Consider the following 19,548-nt stretch of genomic DNA (forward strand, 5'->3'; position numbering starts at 1 on the left):
TCGCAGGTAGGTTGGTAGGCTAGTAGATACTGGGCAGGTACCCACCCCACGTGTTAGCGTACCCCAGGTACGCTTAGTGCTAACCTGACGTGGGGACACATACCTCATGCAAGTGATATGGACGCCAGCAACAAGGCCTGTGCCATAAAGAGTGTCTGATCCCTGCCTGGCTCCATTCTGTGCGTAACTCTAGACCTTCGGAGGGACGGATACCTACCAACAGATAGAGTAACCTGCCATTGACACAACCTTAGTTGACAAGACAAATCTACCAACCAAACCCGCAGTCTGGGCGGCCAATCTGGCGCGAGGCTAATAGCAAAGCACCCTGGGATGAGACACTGGCACACACTAATTGGCTAATCGACAAAATCTGGAGAGCCTCTCAGCACGTCAGTTGAAGGAGGACCTCACTCCTACTCCAATCTTTTCGGCGTATCTTGCAAAATTTGACGTCTTCCTGCCACGCGTCTCCCATGGCGGTCAAGAAGCAATCCGCAACCGGCGTTGCACAGCAGAGGCCCATGAATGAGGCTTGGTGACCGAGGTGGGAAAATCGCATCAATGGGTCGTTCGGGCGCGGGCATAGGCGTTTCAGATCGCTTCCCAAGACGGTTATCTGCGAATCGAAGGCTCTGAGTTTCCTCCGGATGCATCCCATGCAGATCCATCAGATTTTAAACTACTCATAACCAGTGCGCATTCGTACAGCGGCGTCTTCAGCATGCGGCCTTTTTTCTTCCGACCATTTGAATTGTCGCAGGCGGTGAGTCGGATCTATCCCATTGCCACTGTCTCCTCAATAAGATCCATGGTGATGCCGGCATGAGCCGATGGGTCCAATTGGTTCCCCCACTGAATTGGTCAGTGCTTGCCCTCCTCCCATGCAGCCACGCTACTTCCTGATGACGCGCCTCCGATGACATCAGGGCTTTCCAACATTCTCCTAGGATCTTGAGATTTGGACCATCCAAGGCTCTCATTTTTCCAACATATTTACCCTCTTACCAAAACCAAGGCCTGACGCAGAATTCTAACGCCTTTGGTTGCCTCTGACCCTGTTTCGCCATGCCAAACTGGGACCAGAGATCTTGATGCGAAAATCTAAGATTAGAATGTGGCTACGAATATTCCTGGACGAAAATCCCGGGATTGGCGAGCTTGTTCTCTTCAGATTCTCACAGATCCACAACCCGAGCAACCACCCATACCTAGCGCGCCTCTTTCTTAATAATAACCTCTGGCTGAACCACCAGACAGATGCGCATAGTGTATTGTACTGTACATACATACGCAGATAGAGATCAGACTGGCGATAGTGCCCGTGCAGCATGCAGGGTGAACGAAAGAGCGAGCGCGCGCGCGAGAGAGAGAGAGAGACGAGGTCAGATCCGCAAGCCAAAGCTCTTCCAGGCTGTACGGAACCGGAATTCAAAACCTCGGTCAAGATACCAAGTCTCGCAGAGCGCAGCGTTGTTCCGGAAGAAGAAAAACTTCCCCATGGAGTCCGTCCCGCGTATCTGCCTCATCTCCTCGATTGGCGATCAGTGGTCGCTGATCCCCAATTTGAGAACCGAGGGAGAGAAAGACAGAAAGAACACAGAAGGCAAGTCATGAAGTTCCGGGCTTTCCGTCCGAATTTTGAGTGTCATGGCGGCTATCGGGCGAAACATTCGCAGCCGACACGATATCCAAACCAATCCTCACACCTGGCTCGACCACCAGTGTTGCAGTTTCCGTTCGTTCTCCATAAAATTGATGTTGTCGCAAACGGAAGACCACTTGCCACGAAGCAACTCGAAACAAACACCGAGAATCAACAAATGAGAGGAGAGGAAAACTGAGGTGATCCAAAGGTGCTGTCGAATCCCCATGACCCCCTTATGTAAGATATTTGCTGCACACCTTCTCAGGCCGCCAATTGATTGGGTGCCAGACGCCAAATCCGAAACCCATCTGCCGCAGATGCATTAAATTTCCAAGACTCACTCTGCCGGCAAAAGGGTTTGAGACTGCCAGACGACCATAGGCGAGCGAGCGAGTTCGAAAAAAAAAGCCGAACCGCTGCCTGCGCGTGAGCCTTGCCGTCGCCTTGAGGCTCGCCTGAAATATTCCGGATCGCCTTGCCGCAGAACCACAGGTCTCTATGGTCCCTTCAGCTAACCGTCTCTCCACACTCTTACTCTCTGGCCGCGTTCCAGAACAGCCCAAAGTCGGCCCATCGTTTTCGCCTCGTTTTCGCCGAGTCTCCCCCGGGTTGGACAAGTGTTTCCGGTCAACAAGCCACCACTCCTGGATCGACGAGATGGCTTGCGTGAAAGTTTCGCTCATCGCCTTCCAGAACGTGAGGCAGGACCGCCTAGGGACCGTAACTATCGAAAATTGTCCAAGATCCGGGTGTCTCAACTTCGAGGGAAGATCATTCGCCCCCGTTTCGTCACAACGATGTCTGTCCTCGGGCGACAACCGGCCAAATAGTTACGCGGCCTTTGGAGACATGATGGGTACCCAGCTCCCGCCAGCCTTCCCCCACAAAAGCCGGGCTGGTTCTCCTGAGCCTAATTCTTGGATTTTGAGAACCTATTCTTCCCAGGCTTCGGGTCAAACACTTAATTTTATTGAAGTGTTCAAGCCGTCCCCCAGTGGACTGACTACATGACTTGTTCCATGAGTCGGCTCCCAAATCTATCGAGATCGCTAAGGGTTAAGTCTAGCGAACGTTACTCTAGACGTCGTTGGGGACCATAGTAGCTTTCAACTGGTACTAAATGCACTACTTCATCCAATCTACCTAGGCCTGGACTCCGCCGACGTGCGTGGGAGCGGGAGCGGGTATCTAAATCATCCTGATCTTATCTATCGGCCAACAATGTCCTGAATAAATGATGTACTCAAAATATAGGGCTATGCCAGATTAACTTCCCGTGGTCACGGGCATATTGGTCAATCAATCGCGATTTCCGGGGGAGGTCAAGTGGTCACCGAGCCTCTCTATAGTTGCTTGACCTCCCTAAGCCCAAGTAATATAGGCCAGACGTCATGGGCGCCACCGCCGGACTATATTTATGACACCAGCTTATCAAAACCAGGCAGCAACCTACAAGGGCCGGAGAGGCCTAATATATCCAATACTGCTGGCTCTAAAGCATCACGTTTTCTCCTCCCATGGAATGTCAAGCATTCATGGCCCCTTCACGTAGACACTCTCGCCCTCTGACTCAAGGCTCACAGCGGCTTGTCTCCGATGCAGCGCAGCACCAAGGGAACTTCCCCGAGACCCGTCCCATCCAATTCTTCGGCAGCCCTCCCTCCACCTTCCCATCTTCTACTCCCCAATGACGTACGTGCACCCCTCCCGCCCGGCCCAGACCTCGTGGACGCGCCCGGCCTCGACGTCGATCCGGTCGCCAACGCCATGCCGCGTCGTCGTTTCCCCGGGCCGCGCGTCCGCGGGATACGCGATGGTCAGCTCGCCGCGCAGGATGAGGTGCGTCGTCGGGCCCGGGTGGGTGTGCGGGCTGTAGTATGCGTTCCTGGGGGGGAGCCGGAAAGGTGGTTAGCTGGGGGGAGGGTCTGTGGTGAGTCCGTGGCTTGGGCTGGCTTTTGGGGATATCCCCGTGCCGGTTGTGCTCTTGCTTGGAATAGCTGAGTTTTGCTGGGGATGGGGAATTTGTGGGTGCTATGTATGGATGCTATTCGAGAGAGAACGTACGGCCTGTCAGTCCAGGTGAACACATGGGAGTAGCCCCATGACCGCACCTCGTTTTCATAATCCTTCCGGGATTTCTGCTCGGACATCTTGATCTCTCGCGCGTACTATCTTCGGTACGGCGATTGCCAAACCCTCTGCGATAGCAGCCAGCTCAGCTTCGAGGTAATTTCCTCCCTTGGGTAAGACAAAGAGCCTCTCTTCCTAGACTTGAGCAACTCCAGAAGACATGTAACAACAGCGACGCCTGAAGCTTTCCCCATGTCCGGAGCACGCACTCGGCTTTGATGGTTGAGATTAGGCTTGGAATTCTTCGTAGCCGTAAGAATGGCGTCATCTCTGGGCTGGACGATCATGTCACTGTAAAATCGGAATTTGGTTGTAGCATTTAACAGCGCCATTTCTCTGCGAAAACTTGGCTTTTTTGTTGGCCTTTTTGATACGTGACATGTGGCATGCGATTTCTCGAGCAATGATCTTCTCGCTTCGTTTCATCTTATGGGAATGAATCCGCTGTGGCATGTTCTTTGTTGCTCTGGGCGTATTCCGCGAGGACTCGGGCTTACTTGATGAATCTTCCGTCGATGCAGTTCTGAACTCGATTCTTGAAAGTGGTTGGGTAATGGCTTTTGACCCTGGCGTGACGCTCTACGCGGAGGCCGTGAGAGTATAGATAATCAAGGCTGGTTTGTAAGGAAAGACTTAGGCTTTAGCCATTCTGAGGCCGCGGTCCTCTTATATCCGCGACGGCCCCGCATCTTCGGAGCAAGTCCGGAAAGAGGCCCGCTTCCCGTCCCTGATATGTAGGTCTGCTCCAGTCAAACGTGCCGAAGAGATCGCTGGAGTAACGTACATGTCCGGGTCCAGCCTTCCAGGTTATCCCCAGATACCTTTTAAGTTCACGTTTGCTAAAATATCTTCTTCTGCAATCTGCATGAGCCCTGGGCATGAGGTCATCGATGTTACGGATTTGCCCCTCGATCTTTAAACATGACAGACCTGGAGCAGTTTAGAAGAATCTCTTATCTAACCCCGTCGCCAACCTTGTCCTGATTTCCAACTCCCTCCCTCCTTGACGCTCACCTGACTCCTGCACGCCTAACCATTTTCTCAGCCACTTGGCCCCATTTCCCAATATCTCCCGACCGACGACATGAGAAACGAGAGAGAATCAAAGAAGACCAGCTTGGCAGAGTTGGAGATGGTGGTCATTGTGCCCGCCCTCGACTTCGACAGATGCCCAACGACGGTGGGGCTTGCATAGGCCGTGGCGGCGTCCGCTCGAACCTGGCTAGCCTGCACGTTCGGTGTCTTGATTCAGATTCACGTGAGACCTGGAGTGGGGATTCTATTCATGGAGGACCAATGGCGAACCTGGCAGCCCGTAGGGCTGTGCCGATGGTGTTGTGGGACTGCGCCTCGGTCCGCCTTAGTGGTGCATTGCCTAAACGTAATTGGGATTGAGGAAATGTTCACTTCAATCGATACCGAAGCCAGGAACGGGCTGGGCTTTTGGTCTAGTTTGTATTCTCGAAAACGACTGGCCATGCTTGCCCAAGTCAGGAGGAGTCGTTATCTTGCCTCGGAAGTGTACGCCAACGCATTGGCATTGGGATTGGCATGCTGACTGCTTGAACCAATCAAAGCTGGCATCCACTTGGATCCTTGCTACACCATCCATTAGCACAGTGCACAGTATAGGTAACTTATGACCTTGTTGCTCTCGAATTTGTAGGCGAAGAAATGCATGTTTGATCTTGGAGGAATCCCAAAAATAAAACAAATTCAGAGCTTGCCATCTATTGCACCACTCTCGATACCACTTTGTTACCCCTGGTGTTCGGCTGTCTGTCCCAGCTCCAGAGTTCCGGGTTCTGGAAACCGCACACAGTGCCATCTGAATCGCATCGTCACTTATCCATTGGCTGACACCGGTCTCCGTGGGGCGAGGCTGGATCAAGCTGAACCCATCCCTTTGCTGACAGGGCGATCCAGGAGGGGGAACAAAAGGATTCGACTCCTCGAACCTCTCCTTCCCTCGAACCTCTTTCTTTCTGGTCATTTATCAACTCCTTATCCACATGGAATGGCCTAATCCCACCTCCACTAGCTGCTCCCCAATGCTCGACCTGCCCCACGCAAACTGGGCTTCAAGTCCTACATGAGACGGCTCGCAGAGCCAATTGACTTCGAGGACGCTTTGGGCTTCCAACTATAGTTTCAATGTGTATCTACTTTGTAAGTTCACGGCGCATGAAACATCGGTTTTGTCACTGCATCTCGACCTTGGGCACTCCAGAATCACGCTTGGCTAACTCGCTTTTCCCCGCCATGCCAGCCCTCCAAGCAGAAGAAGAAGGTCGGCCGAGTCGTCCGAATGCCGACCTTTGGCCCGCGAAAGCACCCGCTGCAGGCGCTGCAGCACCTCGTCGACGTTGCGACCCTGGTGTCGCCTACGCAGGGTGGCTTCCACAAACCCGTCCCGGTCACGAAGCCCGCTAGCGACGAAGGGACCACGGTCGGCAGCGTCCACAGCAGCACCGACACCAGCGGGGTCGGAAACACCACCGCCGAAGGTGCAGGGGCGCAGAAGCTCCTGGTGCTGAGCCCCGCGATAAGGGAGCACCTTCGGCGGGTGTACGATACGCTGCGTGGAACGCGGGCAACCCTCCACCAGGAGGAGATTGTCCGCTTCCTGAAGGGGACGCAGGGGGAGGTGACTGTGGCGCCGCTGGATTGGGGTGAACTCACGTTCGAACAATTCCTCGAGGTGTGGTCATTCCATTATGGGTGGGACGCGGTGCGGCCGCTGAGAGAGGACGAGAAGGACCAGACGAGGCCCTTCAGCAACTATTTCATCAGCAGCAGCCACAACACGTACTTGTCGGGGAATCAGCTGACCTCCACGAGCTCAGCCCATGCTTATCGGAAGGTGAGTGGTACTCCAGGATCGTTGTCAAGGTGGATTGCAGGCGGCTGTCTGACATCTTTTTTCCAGGTCCTCAGCCGCAATTGCCGATGTATCGAAATCGACGTCTGGAATGGCGATGCCTCCCGGTCAGAGACGCCCGCGGGGTCAAGATCCCCTAATCCCGCTCACAAGACGAACCTATCAACGTCGTCATTACCGAGATTTAGAATCGAGCCGTCCAAGTCGATCGAAGGAAAATACGAAACAGTTCGGCAACTGTGGTCTGGGAAACAAACCCCTGGCCATAGCAGGAGTCGCAGCTCAAACGAGCCGGCCCGGCCGTCAGTGCCTGGTAGGGAGAGCACACAGAGCCTGGACCCGAGGGACCTGAGCGAGAGATCACAGCGGTCGAGGGCCTCGTCTAAAGGATCAAGTACGAAGACTGAGCCGATAGTTATGCACGGACGGACATTGACATCCCCTGTTGGCTTTCGGGAAGTGTGCCGGGCAATCCGGGAAAATGCCTTCAAAACCAGCCCCTTACCTATTATTGTGAGCTTGGAAGTCCATGCGGACATGGACCAACAAGAAGTCATGGTCGAGATCATGAAAGAAGAGTGGGCCGGCATCCTCCTGGACCAGCCTTTGGAAGAATGCGCACCTCACCAGCGCCAACCTCGACTAGAAGAGCTCCTGAACAAGATCCTGATCAAGGTCAAGAAGCCACCCGCTAAAGCTTCGCTGCCTACCGGAACCAACCTCGCCGTGCTCATGCCCCCGCATGAGGACGACCTATCGGGGAGCGACGATGAGCGAGATCCTACCGCCAAGAAGCTGAAAGTGCCGATTTGCAAGTCCCTGAGCGCACTCTCAGTCTACACGCACAGCGAGCACTTCCGGAGCTTCGAGATCCCTGCGGCGAAGACGTTTAGCCACATCTTCAGCATCAGCGAGACCAGGATCCTCGAGCTGTACACGACCAAGCAGCGCGAGATGCTCGCGCACAACCGCAACTTCTTCATGCGGGCCTTCCCCAACGGCATCCGCGTCGACTCGAGCAACCCGGACCCGTCGCTGTTCTGGCGCAAGGGCGTCCAGATGGTCGCCATGAACTGGCAGAACTGGGACGAGGGCATGATGCTCAACGACGCCATGTTCGCCGGCTCCCAGGGTTGGGTCCTCAAGCCGCCGGGCTACCGCAGCGGCGACCTCCGGTCGACGACGAGCCAGGCGGATGCCGCCGTCGCCCACCGGACCCTCGATCTGAAGATCACCTTCTATGCCGGCCAGCACATCCCTCTGCCCGAGGCCAGGCAGAAGAGCGACACGAGCACGGGCGTGGCCGTCGGAGCCGGATCCGGCAGCAAGCGGTTCCGCCCGTACGTCAAGGTCGATCTAATTGTCGAGAAGCCCGAGGAAAGGGCCGGGAAGCCGATCGAAGGCGAGGCCAGGGCTCGTGACGGCCAGTATAAGATGAAGACCGAGACCGGCGAGACTGAGAATCCGGATTGGGGCAAGAAGGGGGACTGCCTGGATTTCTCTGGGGTTCGAATGACCGTGGAGGAGCTCAGCTTTGTCAGGTAAGGCCCTCTCCCTCATCCTTCTTCCTTCTTCGTTTATCTCTCTCCCATCCCATCGTATTGCCCTCCCGTGTTAGAAAACCTGCGATGTAAAGCGCTGCAAGCAATTTTCTATCGGATATTACGCAATTGCCTATCCTTCCGTACCCGCGTCTCCCCGATCCGCGAAAGTGGGAGCGGGAGCGGGAGCTTGACGCACCAACACCAGCGACTAGCCGCGCTTCCTCGTGTCTTCCGGAGCGCTTCCGGAAAAGAATTGTTTCCCAACCTTCCTTCAACGGGAACCTGCTTTAGTGGCGGGCCGGAAAGGGATATGGATAGGGGGTGCCGGCCGGAGTCCACCTCTCGGGAGCAGTCTCGAGTTTGACAAGGTGCAAAATGGCGTGTTGGACGCGCCTTATCTGGTGTCAAGTGACACATCTCCCGGCGCATGTACCTTCCCGGCGCCTGTTTGCCTGCTCCCATTTGTTTTACCCCCTTCAAGGAAGACACCAGGAAGTTTCCCCCTGGGATCCTGTGCTCCCTCTCGGGTGGGAACCTGCCTCGTAGACGTGCTCCTGCCGTGTACATTTCGCCCTGCATCTTCCGACACAGCTTCCACCCGCTTTTCTACCCCCTTTTCAGCTTATTAAACAAAAGTTGTCAACTTGGCAAATGGAGACAAGAAAAGAAGGGAGAAAAAGAAAAAAGGAAGAAAAAAAACCATCTAGCTGAGACCACGATTGCTGACGGGGTGGGGAACAGGTTCAAGATCGAGGACGACTCAGCCTACTTCCGGGGCACGTCGGCCGCGTGGGCGTGCGTGCGCCTCGACCGGCTGCGCCCGGGATACCGCTTCATCGACCTGCTCGACGCCAGGGGCAAGCCCAGCGCGGGCAGGCTGCTCGTCAGGATCGAGAAGGCGGTCAGATGATTATGGGAAGCGGGGGTGGAGAGAGAGAGGGAGAGACGTGTCCTTCGAGAGAGACAGCGCTTGGTTTGTTGGGGGGCTAGCACGAGGAGGCTGATGTGGCCCCCCAATCCCTGCCTTGCCTTGCCCTCTCCCTGTCCACCCCGATGGCGGAATTCGTGTCAAACCTCTTCTTTGCCGCCGGCTGTCGTTTGGGAGGGGAGTTTCTTCTGACGATGTGCTATGAGCTCCGATTGGCGGTCCTTGTTGGATGGCGAGATCTAAACACCAGGTTAGCCGTCTTCTGCCTTGTTTTCTTTTTCCTTCTCTTATCTCTGTTGGAGCCTCGCTCCCCTTCGGCGCAATTCGGATCGGCGTACGCCATGTATACATTGAGATGGTCATGGGAGTCACAGATAGGGGACCTTGACGGGACCGAGCATTATCCAGGGTCGGTCTGTTTGATGTTTGGGGAAAGGGGCAGGGAACATCATCCATTTGGCCATCGAGAGAGAATGTGTTGCGCAATTCTTTTGATATATTTGTTTTTATTTGTGCCGTGATGGCCTGGATCACATACTAGCACAAATACGATACCCAGCTACTGCTTTTCTAGTACACAGTTGTCGTCTCGTCTATCAACGTGTGAACCTAGCTTTCTGACATCATCGGAGAGCCATCGTGCAGGTATCACAGGCATGAGCTCTGAGACGAGGCGGCCGGGAGGCTTACTAGGGGTCGAGCTGGTGATGTGGCTAGCTGAGCTGAGTCGCCCGACCCTCCCTAGTAGCCCTCTCCCCGAGTAACCCTTGCCACGGCATGCACTCTGACCGCTGATCATGGCCTGATGTTCCCCCGCCGGGGGCCTGCTGTTCGGGGGCGGAAACATGCAGCAGACGAGGCGCTGCGTTGGCCCGGTCTCGAACTCGAGCGGCGGTACTGTTTGCCTGGGTTGAGCTAGAGCCACAATGTATATACAGGTACCAACATAGGGAATTAGTCGTCAGGTTTCAATTGTGGTGTGGCATCCTTGGTCATATCTTTCAAATTAGTGATGTGAGTGGCCTGGGTTCTGCTCTCCATCTGTACCCTGGAGCAAGGAATGACATGCTGGCCAGCCATGCTTAGGTCGAAACGTGCGCATGTGGCGCACCGGTGTGTGGGATTGGATGTTATCGGATCAGGGTCGAGCGAGGCGGGCTTCGGCTCCAGAGGTGATGGAAATAGATACACCCATTAGATGTAATAGGGGCTTCATCTCCCCCAAGCGACGGGTAGCTAAAGATTTAGACATGATGACGTTTGGCGCGACTCGAGTGCACCACGTGCCGAGAAGCAAACAAGCAACCGATTCCCTTACCGGTGTGGATGTCCAACCAGGCCGTGTCTTCCCGTTGTGGGGATCGCCATGGCGTTCGCTCTGGCTTCCAAGGTAGTAGTAAAGCTTGTGTGCGACGCCGGTAATTCGTTCCCAAGGCAGCGGTCCCACGCCATGTCGTTAGTACGATGGGACTGCGCTCTGCAGGTCGGGTAATACCAGATGCCAACATTATGTTTAGCTTCAACCCCTGTCTACACACACTCAGTGCGGCCAGCCGTGAGAGGAGGTATTTTGAGATGAGAAGGCGCTTAACCGAGTGGGCTAGATCCCGGGCGTACTTTCCGGTTCAAAGTGGCAGTTGTAGACGAAGTGAGCCGTGGTGAGGGTAAATCGAAAATGAGGAGAGAGAGCGCGCGGAGATGTCTCCAGTAGAGAGCAATTACTTGAAGTGGAGATGGATATGCTCCGAGTTTTCGCAACACCAGACCCGCAAAAAGTGATATATCATATTTCAGTGAGCTGAAAAGCCCCTATTCTCAGACGATTGAAATTGGCGTCTCTGGGAAGGACCCTCAAGGGCAGAGGCTCAATTTCTGACGAGATAGTGTTTAACTGTTTTGATTCTGTATTCAATATGTTCGTCTAGACAGCTAAGATGAATCCCATGATTGGTCGACATGGGGCTGCGGTCTCAAGCTGAAGAGCTGTCGCTCACGGCACTAGTTATCACAGATCAGCAAAGGCCAATCATTTCGAGGTTTTCGAGGTATTATGCGCGAAGGATCCGCACCCGGGGAGAAGGTCTGCGCCGGGCGATTTTTTAGCTGAGTGCTAAGATGATCATGCACCCCCAAGAGGCCTGGCTCACCGAGAGAGAGGAACGACATGGAATCGTCAGCGGGGGCGGGGGCGGGGGATCTGCCAGCAGCTAGTGGGACCAGCGTGATGAGCAAACAGGAGAGCGCAGAAGGGGGAGCGCAGAAGGGGGAGCACCTTGCTCCTGGACCTCTAACAATCCTATCAGCGCAGCAGATCAGGCCACCGACAGAGATTGTGCAAGCCGGGAAACGTGCGGGCTCTTGCCGCACAATTTGTCGTCTATCTCGGCACGTCGAGTCGAGGTAAAACATTGTGTATCCGAAGGTAATTTCGAAGGAGGGTGGTGAGTGGTGACTGGTCACACGCTGCTCAAACAGCCCAGCGAAAGATGAACGGACCTACTGCATGATGCACGCACCAGGGCTGAAATGATCAACGATCGTTCAGATTTCTGGAGCTGTGGAAAAACCGCTTATTGGTTCCAGCGACCCCAAAACTTGGTCGCCGGGCGTTCTGCAAGCTGCATGCAGTGGGCAATCGGATTTGAAAGGTCCAGTGGTTCTTTGCGAGCCTACAGCCCGACCAGGGATGAGGGGATTGAGGGCCTGAGCGCAGAAATACGACCCCCGCGCCAGTAGCCAGGGAATGGAACAGGAGAGGGGGAAAAAGCAAGTATTCCTTACGAGGAAGGGAGGGACTTGGGAGAGGTGAGAAGTGCCCGTTTTGTCAGGACTCAGGAGTTGAACCCATGCCCATGACCGGGGCAGATACAGCCGAGTTGAGCTGTAAGAAATGATAGAACGTCAAGCAGAGGCGGTGTAACCCCCCCTTCCCCCTTCAGCTACATACCTACATCACGCAACAACGGGAAGGGCATGCTGGCTTGCTGGTTTCATCGGCCAGGGACAGGAAACAGTTCAAGAAACACTTTGCATGACGGCTGTTCGCTGTCGGTCGCAAACGTTGCTCCCTCTCGTACTCGCCTGCGCGTGGGAACCCTTGCAGCCAAGAAGAACATGTACCGAAGCCTGTCATTGTCAGCAGCCACCCAGGAGGGCAGAAAAGGGAAAGAATGACAGAGCATCAAGCAGGTGCACATGACATGATGGCACCCCAGGCCAAGCCCCACCCGCCTGCTTGGGTGATGTGACCACACATTTAGGATCCCACCCTTTCTTTCCCAGTACCCAGGTTCGGTCCCTCCCTGGCATCATTGGGACACACTAGTGTGGGTAGGGCGGGAATCCTGACAAAATGCTGCACGGACCCACGAAGGGTCACTCTTGAAGAATGCGAGACGACGAATGAACAAACGAACCCCCAACGGCAGTTGGCAATGACTAGTCGCTGAGTCGTCACTGCCCAATATAACCCGGAAGTACAGGTTTGTAGAGCTATGTGTATCTGATTTGACGGCTACCCGAGTACCCGGTAGGCTTCTGAAGTACCTAGGGACGGGGATCTGAGGAAGGTAGGTACCTGGATACCTTTGAGCTTGGCAAGTCGTCTGCAATGGACCGAGGCCATATCCTAGCTGCGCGCGCATCGACAGTATTATGTCACAACTCACAAGTCTGCGTTTACTTCCATATCAGCCCTTTTTTTTTTTTTGGTTCGGCTTTCCTTCTGGTCCCTCCTTCAGGCATCACCCCTGCTTGTCCGATCAGATCATCTCGCTGCAATCCAATCGACCCTTGAGAGACTGTTGGTTCTGGGATGGGAAAGCAGGATCTAGGGATGGGAACCTCGACGAGGGATGATATGGGACCCAAGTCGACGGGGAGGCTAGCATCGACTAGTGCACACTATTCCATACACTAAAACTATAACCTTTCAGATCTACTGCGTACCTTCCCCCCGATTGCCAGCCCTTGCTCGGCTGCTCCTCATACCCTCGCCATGTCTGGTCATGGCATTCCCGCCGTAGGCGGATGACATTTCGAAGAGGGCTCGTCGTCCCACTCCGGCAAGGCTCTCTGCAGGCCGCCTAGCGTATACCTCACCGGCGGAAAGTTGCCGCTTACCAGATGACAGAAAAGTCTGTATTGTACGGCATCTGACGTGCAACCGACTGGTTATTTCTTCTTCCTAACGAACGCCCGTCCCATCCGTTCCCGAGGCCAGTCCCCGTCAAGTACCTTTCTCCCATCAACGACTGGTCCGGATAGAGGGGAGCCAACAAAGAAGAGAGCACCGAGGAGTTAGGTAGTTCTATCTCCTCTTCGCAAACTATAAATATTCTTCTCCTCCCACCCAGTACCGGTTCCCTCCTCCTTCCACCATCTCCTCCTCACTGTCCTCACCACGATCCTCAAAGAGTTTCACTTCCTTATTAGACTTTACAGTCACATATCCGCGACTGCCAGCTGTCTTCCAAGTCGACGCTCCATTTGCAATCATAATACTTGACCAAGCAACCCCCCCCCCCCCCCCCCCCCAACCACTCCGATCAGCATCATTACACTCTCTCAACGGGCCAATCAATAACGCAGCCATGAGCGGCTCTTTCGAAATGTCTCGCCCTTCTTACTTCCAAGACCCCTTCGATTTAGGATCCACTGGAGTAATGCCACTCGCTGTTGTTGAGCCCCACCGCCCACGTCTGCCGTCGTCCAGCGGCGACATCCGGACAGTCCCGGTATGTCATGCAGTGCCAGCTCGTCATGTGAGATGACATTGGACGGCTAACGGAATCCCGCAGCTCCCTGGTGTGCGCTGTCCGACCTGCGCCGCCAAAGGCCAGGAGGTCTGGGTGATACCCGGACGGGCCTGTGGAAACTGTGGCACCCCGTGCTGTTAAACGCCGAGCCCGGCTTCCTGAAGCACGGCAGAGCCAGAGACAGAAAGGTAGAGGAGCCGTCTACCCGTGCAATGGGGAGAAGAGGGGACTGTACCATCAAAGATCTTTGGGGTTCTCTCGCAGGTTTGCGGTGTTAATGGGCACGAAACAGAGGAGGAAAAGAACGACGAAGGAAACGAGTCCATGTGGTTCTGCTTAATATGGGAGTTCGGAGACTGGCATAACAGGTGTATCGTTGGGGTGTCGTGTGACGGAGTTACCCTTTCACTTCTAGACTGTCTGGAATTACCGGCCAACGCGGATCTAATGAATAGAGGAATGAACGACTAGATTTGAGATTTGCAATCCTGTTGTCATCGTCGCTCGTCCAAGCAGCCAGAAGCAGGAATCACCGTAGCTGAGACGGACGGTCGGGAGGATCCTAGGTTGTGCGAGTGCGTACCCCATTCCATGTCCACAGCCATCGACGTGAACTCGACGTGAACCACGTCGGCAAACCATCCGAGATGGGTCTGGTCTTGCCAGCCCTGCCAAGTCACCGCGCACCTCGGTGGTCCCTCAAGATCCCAAAGGAACGTGCTTGGGCCGCCATGCTGGGTTACACGAAACGGCTCAGTCCATCCGACTGGATGCCTTGGGCCAGAGCCAGGCCATCTTGGACAAGACAGTCCGGTGGTGGGTGACGTAGAGCGCGTGGATAGCATGGATGTCGGATGGACGGTTACCACATGGTAGCACGGTCGAGGTGGCAGTCCCGCCTCGATGAAACCCGGCGGCGGATTAAAGGAGGAGTCCAAGACGATATCGACATGGCACCACGGCCAGGCATGTGTCATGGAGTGAACCCCTAAATCAATCCTATCTCTGTGCCACCAGGTTGGTGACAGGTCAGATAGAGCGAATGGCAGGACCGCGAGACAGGGAACCCCAGCAAACCCCCGAGGATCTTTGCGTTGTCCCCCTGTCTCTTCGAAGATCCAGATACACTAGAAGACTCCGAACCCCAAGCGCCGAAGGCGCCAAAAAAAAAAAAGGAGGTCAGATCTTCGAAAGTGAGCAGCTCCCATCTTTGGCTATCATTAACGTCAGCCAACTCTTGGATGCCCCTGTCTTACAACCGATGGCCAAATGCTGCTGTCTTGTCCTGACACATTTGACAAGGTACTATGTATGTATGTACTTGGGCAATTCCAGGTTGTTTCATAGCACCACCATGCAGGGTTGAGTTAAGTGCCTAGGTAAGCATAACCCCCACGCTTCCCCTCACCTTCCAGGTTGATGCATACCTAGGTGCCAGGTTATATATAATTAGACGGGGGTATATGTAGCTGCGCAAGGGTCAAGGCTCTTGCTCCACGACGCATGATTTTTCCGATTCTATAGGTGTTGATGTGGTCGGGTGCCTATGAACAAGTCGGTGGTGACATGAGGACAGCCGTTACGCAGCAAAAGCAGTTTGGGCAGCAGAAATCTGCCCCCTAAGCATGGCTATAGCAGGAAATTGGTGTGTCCGGCTTTTCTTCATACAATTGGCGAGCGTGAGAAAGCGTGTGTTCCGACATCCGCAATTAGAATTGTCACACCGGGGCTCGGTGGTACACTAGACTTGCCTTATGTTCTAGATGTCTCAGTTACCCCCCAAAAAGGGGCCGTATGATGTCAGGGGAATGCGGCGAATCCTCATTCTAGTGGTGGGAGAACTCAAATGAAAGGAAGGAAGCCTCGCCGGGACCCGAGCCGGATCCCTGGCGCCGTGATCTGCCGGGGGTCCTTGGTCTTGTGGAGCTGGCAATCCCCATCCGCTATTCTTCCCTGGTGTTACTAGGGGTTCATGATGTACATGAGTACAGAAGTGCAACGTATCCCGGCGACGGACCTCAGTAGAGTTCGGGATCTCGCCAGGAGTGAATGATAGGGCGGCGATGGAGGAAACCAGTCTTTTAAAGCTGCTTTGATCGACACCAAGAGCGACATCAGCATCCACACACATGGTGCATTCGGAAATTATTCTCTGTCCAGGATAACCTGCCATTGTCAAAATAAATAAGTACAAGCCCATGATTTGGTCATGGATGGAACTAGCCTAGTCGGCTGTAATACTGCTGATGCTCTTCCCAAGCTCAACATATGCCATGTTCAACCCGAACCAGGCCTCCCAAGGCGCCCTGAGTGGCCGGCAAGTCGGGTAAACAAGAGGGGAGATTTTTGATGGCTTTTCCTCCATTTATAACGGAGTGGTGCCTTTACCGGGGTGACGGCCGGCATATAGTAGCGCGCCTCGTTGGAGACCAAACGCAAACATGGAAGAGCGCTCAATGGCACTACAGCCCTCGAGTAGTGACGCGGGAATATCCGATAGACCCGAAGGCCGGTGCACTCGGGTGTCGGGGGTTTCCAACTAGGCAGCTCAGCCAAGCTAGAAGCCCAGTTATTGACGTTAACGAAACAGTCCGGTATTCCAGGGGTATCTCGAATTTCCCATCACGGGCATCCTTTACTAGGCGCCGTAGAACCAGCCCGCCTGGGCGTGTCACAGAAATAAGGTGCACCCATGTTGCATCGCGCAGCAATTCATTAATCATTGCGTTTTGGCCGATCCGTGCTACCATCCGCCCCCTTCTCCCTCTTCAAGATAACCTTAGACACCCATTCTTCGATTTCCCGCTCGGCCTGCTCGTCTATCACGCCGGGCGTGTAGTCGAGATTCCGACGCGCCATCTTCCGTAGGTCCTCTAACGACGAGATATCGAATGCGAATGAGACGCCTCCTGTCGCCATGATGCCGAAGCTTATGACGTTGAGGGTGGCCAGGTTGAGAGCCTCGAAAGCGATGAAGGGGCCGTCGGGATTGTGGCCCTTGCCGACCATTGGGCTGTGGCTTTGTTGGTAGAACTTGGGGAGAGCGGCGATTTGTTTCCGCGTGACGGCCCGGCGCGTGATGAGCGTGGAGAATGTGAGGAAGCCGGCGCCGGCGAAGAAGAGACCCAGTTGTTTTACGGATCGTGAGGAGAATATCGGGGTTTTTGTAGGAGGTTCGACAACCTTGGGGACTGGTTCGACTGGACTCGGGGCTAGAACAGGAGGGGCCGGAGGAGGAGGAGCGGACTGCTCCTTCGACAGCCTCGATCTGAAAGGGAAAGAAAGCATCGTGGTAACGGATGGACGGGGCGAGACGACGTAGTGACAGAGAATGCCACAAGGGTCCGGGCCTCTCAAATGGGGCAATTGGTTTTATGCCGGTTGGGGGATACCGAGTGGTTGCCCCAGGAAAACCTGGGTACCTGGTAGGCCTGGGGTCGGAGAATTTTGTCCCCGGCCCGAAAGGACGTGCGTTCCTGGAATTAATATGCAACTAAGCAGCTATTTCAGTTAACGCAGCAGGTCAAGCAAATAGAATATTTCTAATAAAACAGTGAGATGGGAGATGGCATCGATCAAGTGACTACTCAGCCCAAGTATCATATCAACTTTAGCTGTGATATTCTATTTCTCGTTACTTCCTTGTTGTATCAATCTCCTGCCAGGCCGGACGCGACGGCGTACTCCGCCGACGCGGAGACCCCGCGATGCCCGGAAAAGCGGGGAAAGTATTCTAACGAAAACTCCGACCTCCGACTGATGACAGGCTCCGTGCACGGAACTCGGTCCCTTTATATCGCTCCCTTTTGGAGGACCGATGAGTACTGAGAGACCAACGTGACCGATACTTTCTCTACTTGTTGTATCCGCGACCGTTTCCTTACCCAACATGGCAAAGGATAAGAAGTCCAAAGCTCCAAAGGGCAGGAGCGTCGAAGCCGTTGCACCCATTGCGCCACCATCATGGCCACCGTTCAAGCCGTCCCTCCCCGTCTCCGACCTCCATGCCGAGACGCTTGTGGAATCCAAGATCGTGGTGTTTCGGAATTTCTGGCCACGGAATCTATGCAGGGACTACGTCTCCTTCCTCAAGACCCTCCCGCTAGTAACCACCCCGGGCAAACCGAAGCGCGGAGAGGCCGTCAGGGTGAACGACAGATTCCAGATCGACGATCCCAGTTTCGCCCAGCGGCTGTGGCTCGAGACGGGGTTGAAGGACGCGATACTAGACAGTTCCGTATCTAGCCTATGGTAGGTTTCTACATCTCTCAGTTTTCCGAATCGTAAATGGAAACAAATAGGTGTCTCCATTAATCTCTCTTCCATCCCCTACACAGAGCTGGCCATTTGACAGGTCATGATAGGGTGTGTCGAGGTCGTCACAAGGTGCTTTCACTTTGACATTGAAACACTTGTCTTGGCAGTGACAATCTAAACTGACCATTCTCTCGCCACTAGGGGAGGAGACGTAGTTGGCTTAAACCCGAATATAAGGGTATACCGATACTCCAAGGGCCAATATTTTGACTGTCACTGTATGCCTCCCTTCCCAGCCCGGCTTAATTCCCCCGTTTCCATCGACCCTTTCCGGATGAGCCTTGCATCTTCATCGTAGAGCCAGTCATACCGCAAAGCTTCCTTATTTCTCCTCCCCCTTACATATCCCCCTTCTCAACACCCCCCAAACCCACCACCACATCCCCATCCCAGCTAACCACCACCACAACCTCCCCCCAACCTAGACGACGACTCCAACAACCTAACCCTCTCCCCAACAACCGACGCCCCCCCGCCGCAACAGCAGCAGCAGCCTTCCTCCCTCGCAGCAAAAACGACCTGGACGCTCCTCCTCTACCTCACCTCCGCCTCCGACGGCTGCCTCGGCGGCGACACCGTCTTCTACCGCCGCGACCGGCCCCTGGCCTCCGAGGCCGTCGCCGTGAGCCCCGAGACGGGCATGCTGCTGCTCCACAAGCACGGCGACGACTGCATGCTGGTCAGTTTAGTTTTTTTGGGGGGACAACCTCCCCTAATTGTCTCTTCCACACACCTTGGCTCCCCATTTGTCTTCTTCTTATTAAGCAGGGCGCTAATATATTCCGCCGCCAGCACGAGGGAAGGGAAGTCACCGCCGGGGAGAAGTGGGTATTGAGGACAGATCTCTGTGTCCGGAGATAGGTCGACGTTCTGCGGGCTGCTCTTTCGGAGGGAACATCAGACACATATCACGCGTGTCCCGCGTATGAATACCGCGCAATTCTTTTCCTTCTTCTTCAAGACTCGCGAGCATGTCTTCGGCGCCTGTGCAATAGCTCGTCTATCAGGCAGGAATCCAGCTATCTGGGTTTCAACCAGGCAATCCCATTGATGTGCTCGTCCGTGTATTGATTTATTATGTCTGTGGGATGAAGACCCTCCCGGCCAAGCATTCAGGAAGCCCGAGTCCTTTCTCTCCATGGGTATCAACCGACCCCAAATCCCAGCACCAGATTTACGACCCGACCCCGGGACTAAGATGTTGCGCACCCAGCGCAATGCCATGACCCCAAATATGCTCCCTAGCCCACGTAGCCATAGCCCGTTTTCCATGTGCTCCCTTGCAAATTGCAAAATCATCGTCCGACGTGTTTCCATCTGTGGCTGGCTGATCTCCTTCGCTG

General features: G+C 54.6%; 5 protein-coding genes across 5 annotated transcripts; 2 read left to right on the top strand and 3 right to left on the bottom strand.

Moving 5' to 3' along the window:
• Window positions 1-2,951: 2,951 nt before the first annotated feature.
• QBC33DRAFT_241245 (uncharacterized protein) lies at window positions 2,952-3,808 on the bottom strand. The gene is made up of 2 exons (XM_060422913.1): window positions 3,713-3,808; window positions 2,952-3,533 (listed from the first exon to the last, which is right to left on the bottom strand). The coding sequence occupies exons 1-2, from the start codon at window positions 3,796-3,798 to the stop codon at window positions 3,326-3,328; spliced, it is 294 nt and encodes a 97-aa protein (XP_060279787.1). The 5' UTR covers window positions 3,799-3,808; the 3' UTR covers window positions 2,952-3,325.
• QBC33DRAFT_241373 (uncharacterized protein) lies at window positions 3,495-4,264 on the bottom strand. Its single transcript, XM_060422915.1, has 2 exons — window positions 3,713-4,264; window positions 3,495-3,518 (listed from the first exon to the last, which is right to left on the bottom strand). Exon 1 carries the CDS (start codon window positions 4,108-4,110, stop codon window positions 3,817-3,819), a length of 294 nt encoding a protein of 97 aa, XP_060279788.1. The 5' UTR covers window positions 4,111-4,264; the 3' UTR covers window positions 3,495-3,518; window positions 3,713-3,816.
• Window positions 4,265-5,785: 1,521 nt separating this feature from the next.
• QBC33DRAFT_241554 (PLC-like phosphodiesterase) lies at window positions 5,786-9,237 on the top strand. The gene is made up of 4 exons (XM_060422918.1): window positions 5,786-5,947; window positions 6,048-6,641; window positions 6,708-8,200; window positions 8,945-9,237. Exons 1-4 carry the CDS (start codon window positions 5,933-5,935, stop codon window positions 9,111-9,113), a joined length of 2,271 nt encoding a protein of 756 aa, XP_060279789.1. The 5' UTR covers window positions 5,786-5,932; the 3' UTR covers window positions 9,114-9,237.
• Window positions 9,238-16,345: 7,108 nt separating this feature from the next.
• Window positions 16,346-17,400, bottom strand: QBC33DRAFT_241670 (uncharacterized protein). The gene has a single exon (XM_060422919.1). It carries the CDS (start codon window positions 17,174-17,176, stop codon window positions 16,604-16,606), a length of 573 nt encoding a protein of 190 aa, XP_060279790.1. The 5' UTR covers window positions 17,177-17,400; the 3' UTR covers window positions 16,346-16,603.
• A 26-nt stretch (window positions 17,401-17,426) lies between these two features.
• On the top strand, window positions 17,427-19,371 carry QBC33DRAFT_549390 (uncharacterized protein). Its single transcript, XM_060428964.1, has 4 exons — window positions 17,427-18,139; window positions 18,347-18,423; window positions 18,631-18,884; window positions 18,998-19,371. The coding sequence occupies exons 1-4, from the start codon at window positions 17,778-17,780 to the stop codon at window positions 19,064-19,066; spliced, it is 762 nt and encodes a 253-aa protein (XP_060279791.1). The 5' UTR covers window positions 17,427-17,777; the 3' UTR covers window positions 19,067-19,371.
• The last annotated feature ends 177 nt before the right edge of the window (window positions 19,372-19,548 follow it).

This window comes from Phialemonium atrogriseum (genome assembly GCF_030411735.1).
Source record: "Phialemonium atrogriseum strain 8032-3 unplaced genomic scaffold QBC33scaffold_30, whole genome shotgun sequence".
In the NCBI taxonomy this organism is placed as follows: domain Eukaryota; kingdom Fungi; phylum Ascomycota; class Sordariomycetes; order Cephalothecales; family Cephalothecaceae; genus Phialemonium; species Phialemonium atrogriseum.

What these genes read in the sequence shown, in the direction of transcription:
- QBC33DRAFT_241245 (XM_060422913.1), bottom strand. Translation starts at nt 3,798, where the DNA reads ATGTCCGAGCAGAAATCCCGGAAGGATTATGAAAACGAGGTGCGGTCA. An exon ending in TTCACCTGGACTGACAGGCC is followed by an intron (nt 3,534 to 3,712) that starts GTACGTTCTCTC and finishes GCTCCCCCCCAG; the next exon opens with GAACGCATACTACAGCCCGC.
- QBC33DRAFT_549390 (XM_060428964.1), top strand. Translation starts at nt 17,778, where the DNA reads ATGGCAAAGGATAAGAAGTCCAAAGCTCCAAAGGGCAGGAGCGTCGAA. An exon ending in AGTTCCGTATCTAGCCTATG is followed by an intron (nt 18,140 to 18,346) that starts GTAGGTTTCTAC and finishes TCTCGCCACTAG; the next exon opens with GGGAGGAGACGTAGTTGGCT. An exon ending in ACGGCGACGACTGCATGCTG is followed by an intron (nt 18,885 to 18,997) that starts GTCAGTTTAGTT and finishes TTCCGCCGCCAG; the next exon opens with CACGAGGGAAGGGAAGTCAC.
- QBC33DRAFT_241554 (XM_060422918.1), top strand. An exon ending in CAGCCCATGCTTATCGGAAG is followed by an intron (nt 6,642 to 6,707) that starts GTGAGTGGTACT and finishes TCTTTTTTCCAG; the next exon opens with GTCCTCAGCCGCAATTGCCG. An exon ending in GAGGAGCTCAGCTTTGTCAG is followed by an intron (nt 8,201 to 8,944) that starts GTAAGGCCCTCT and finishes GGTGGGGAACAG; the next exon opens with GTTCAAGATCGAGGACGACT.
- QBC33DRAFT_241670 (XM_060422919.1), bottom strand. Translation starts at nt 17,176, where the DNA reads ATGCTTTCTTTCCCTTTCAGATCGAGGCTGTCGAAGGAGCAGTCCGCT.
- QBC33DRAFT_241373 (XM_060422915.1), bottom strand. Translation starts at nt 4,110, where the DNA reads ATGGCGCTGTTAAATGCTACAACCAAATTCCGATTTTACAGTGACATG.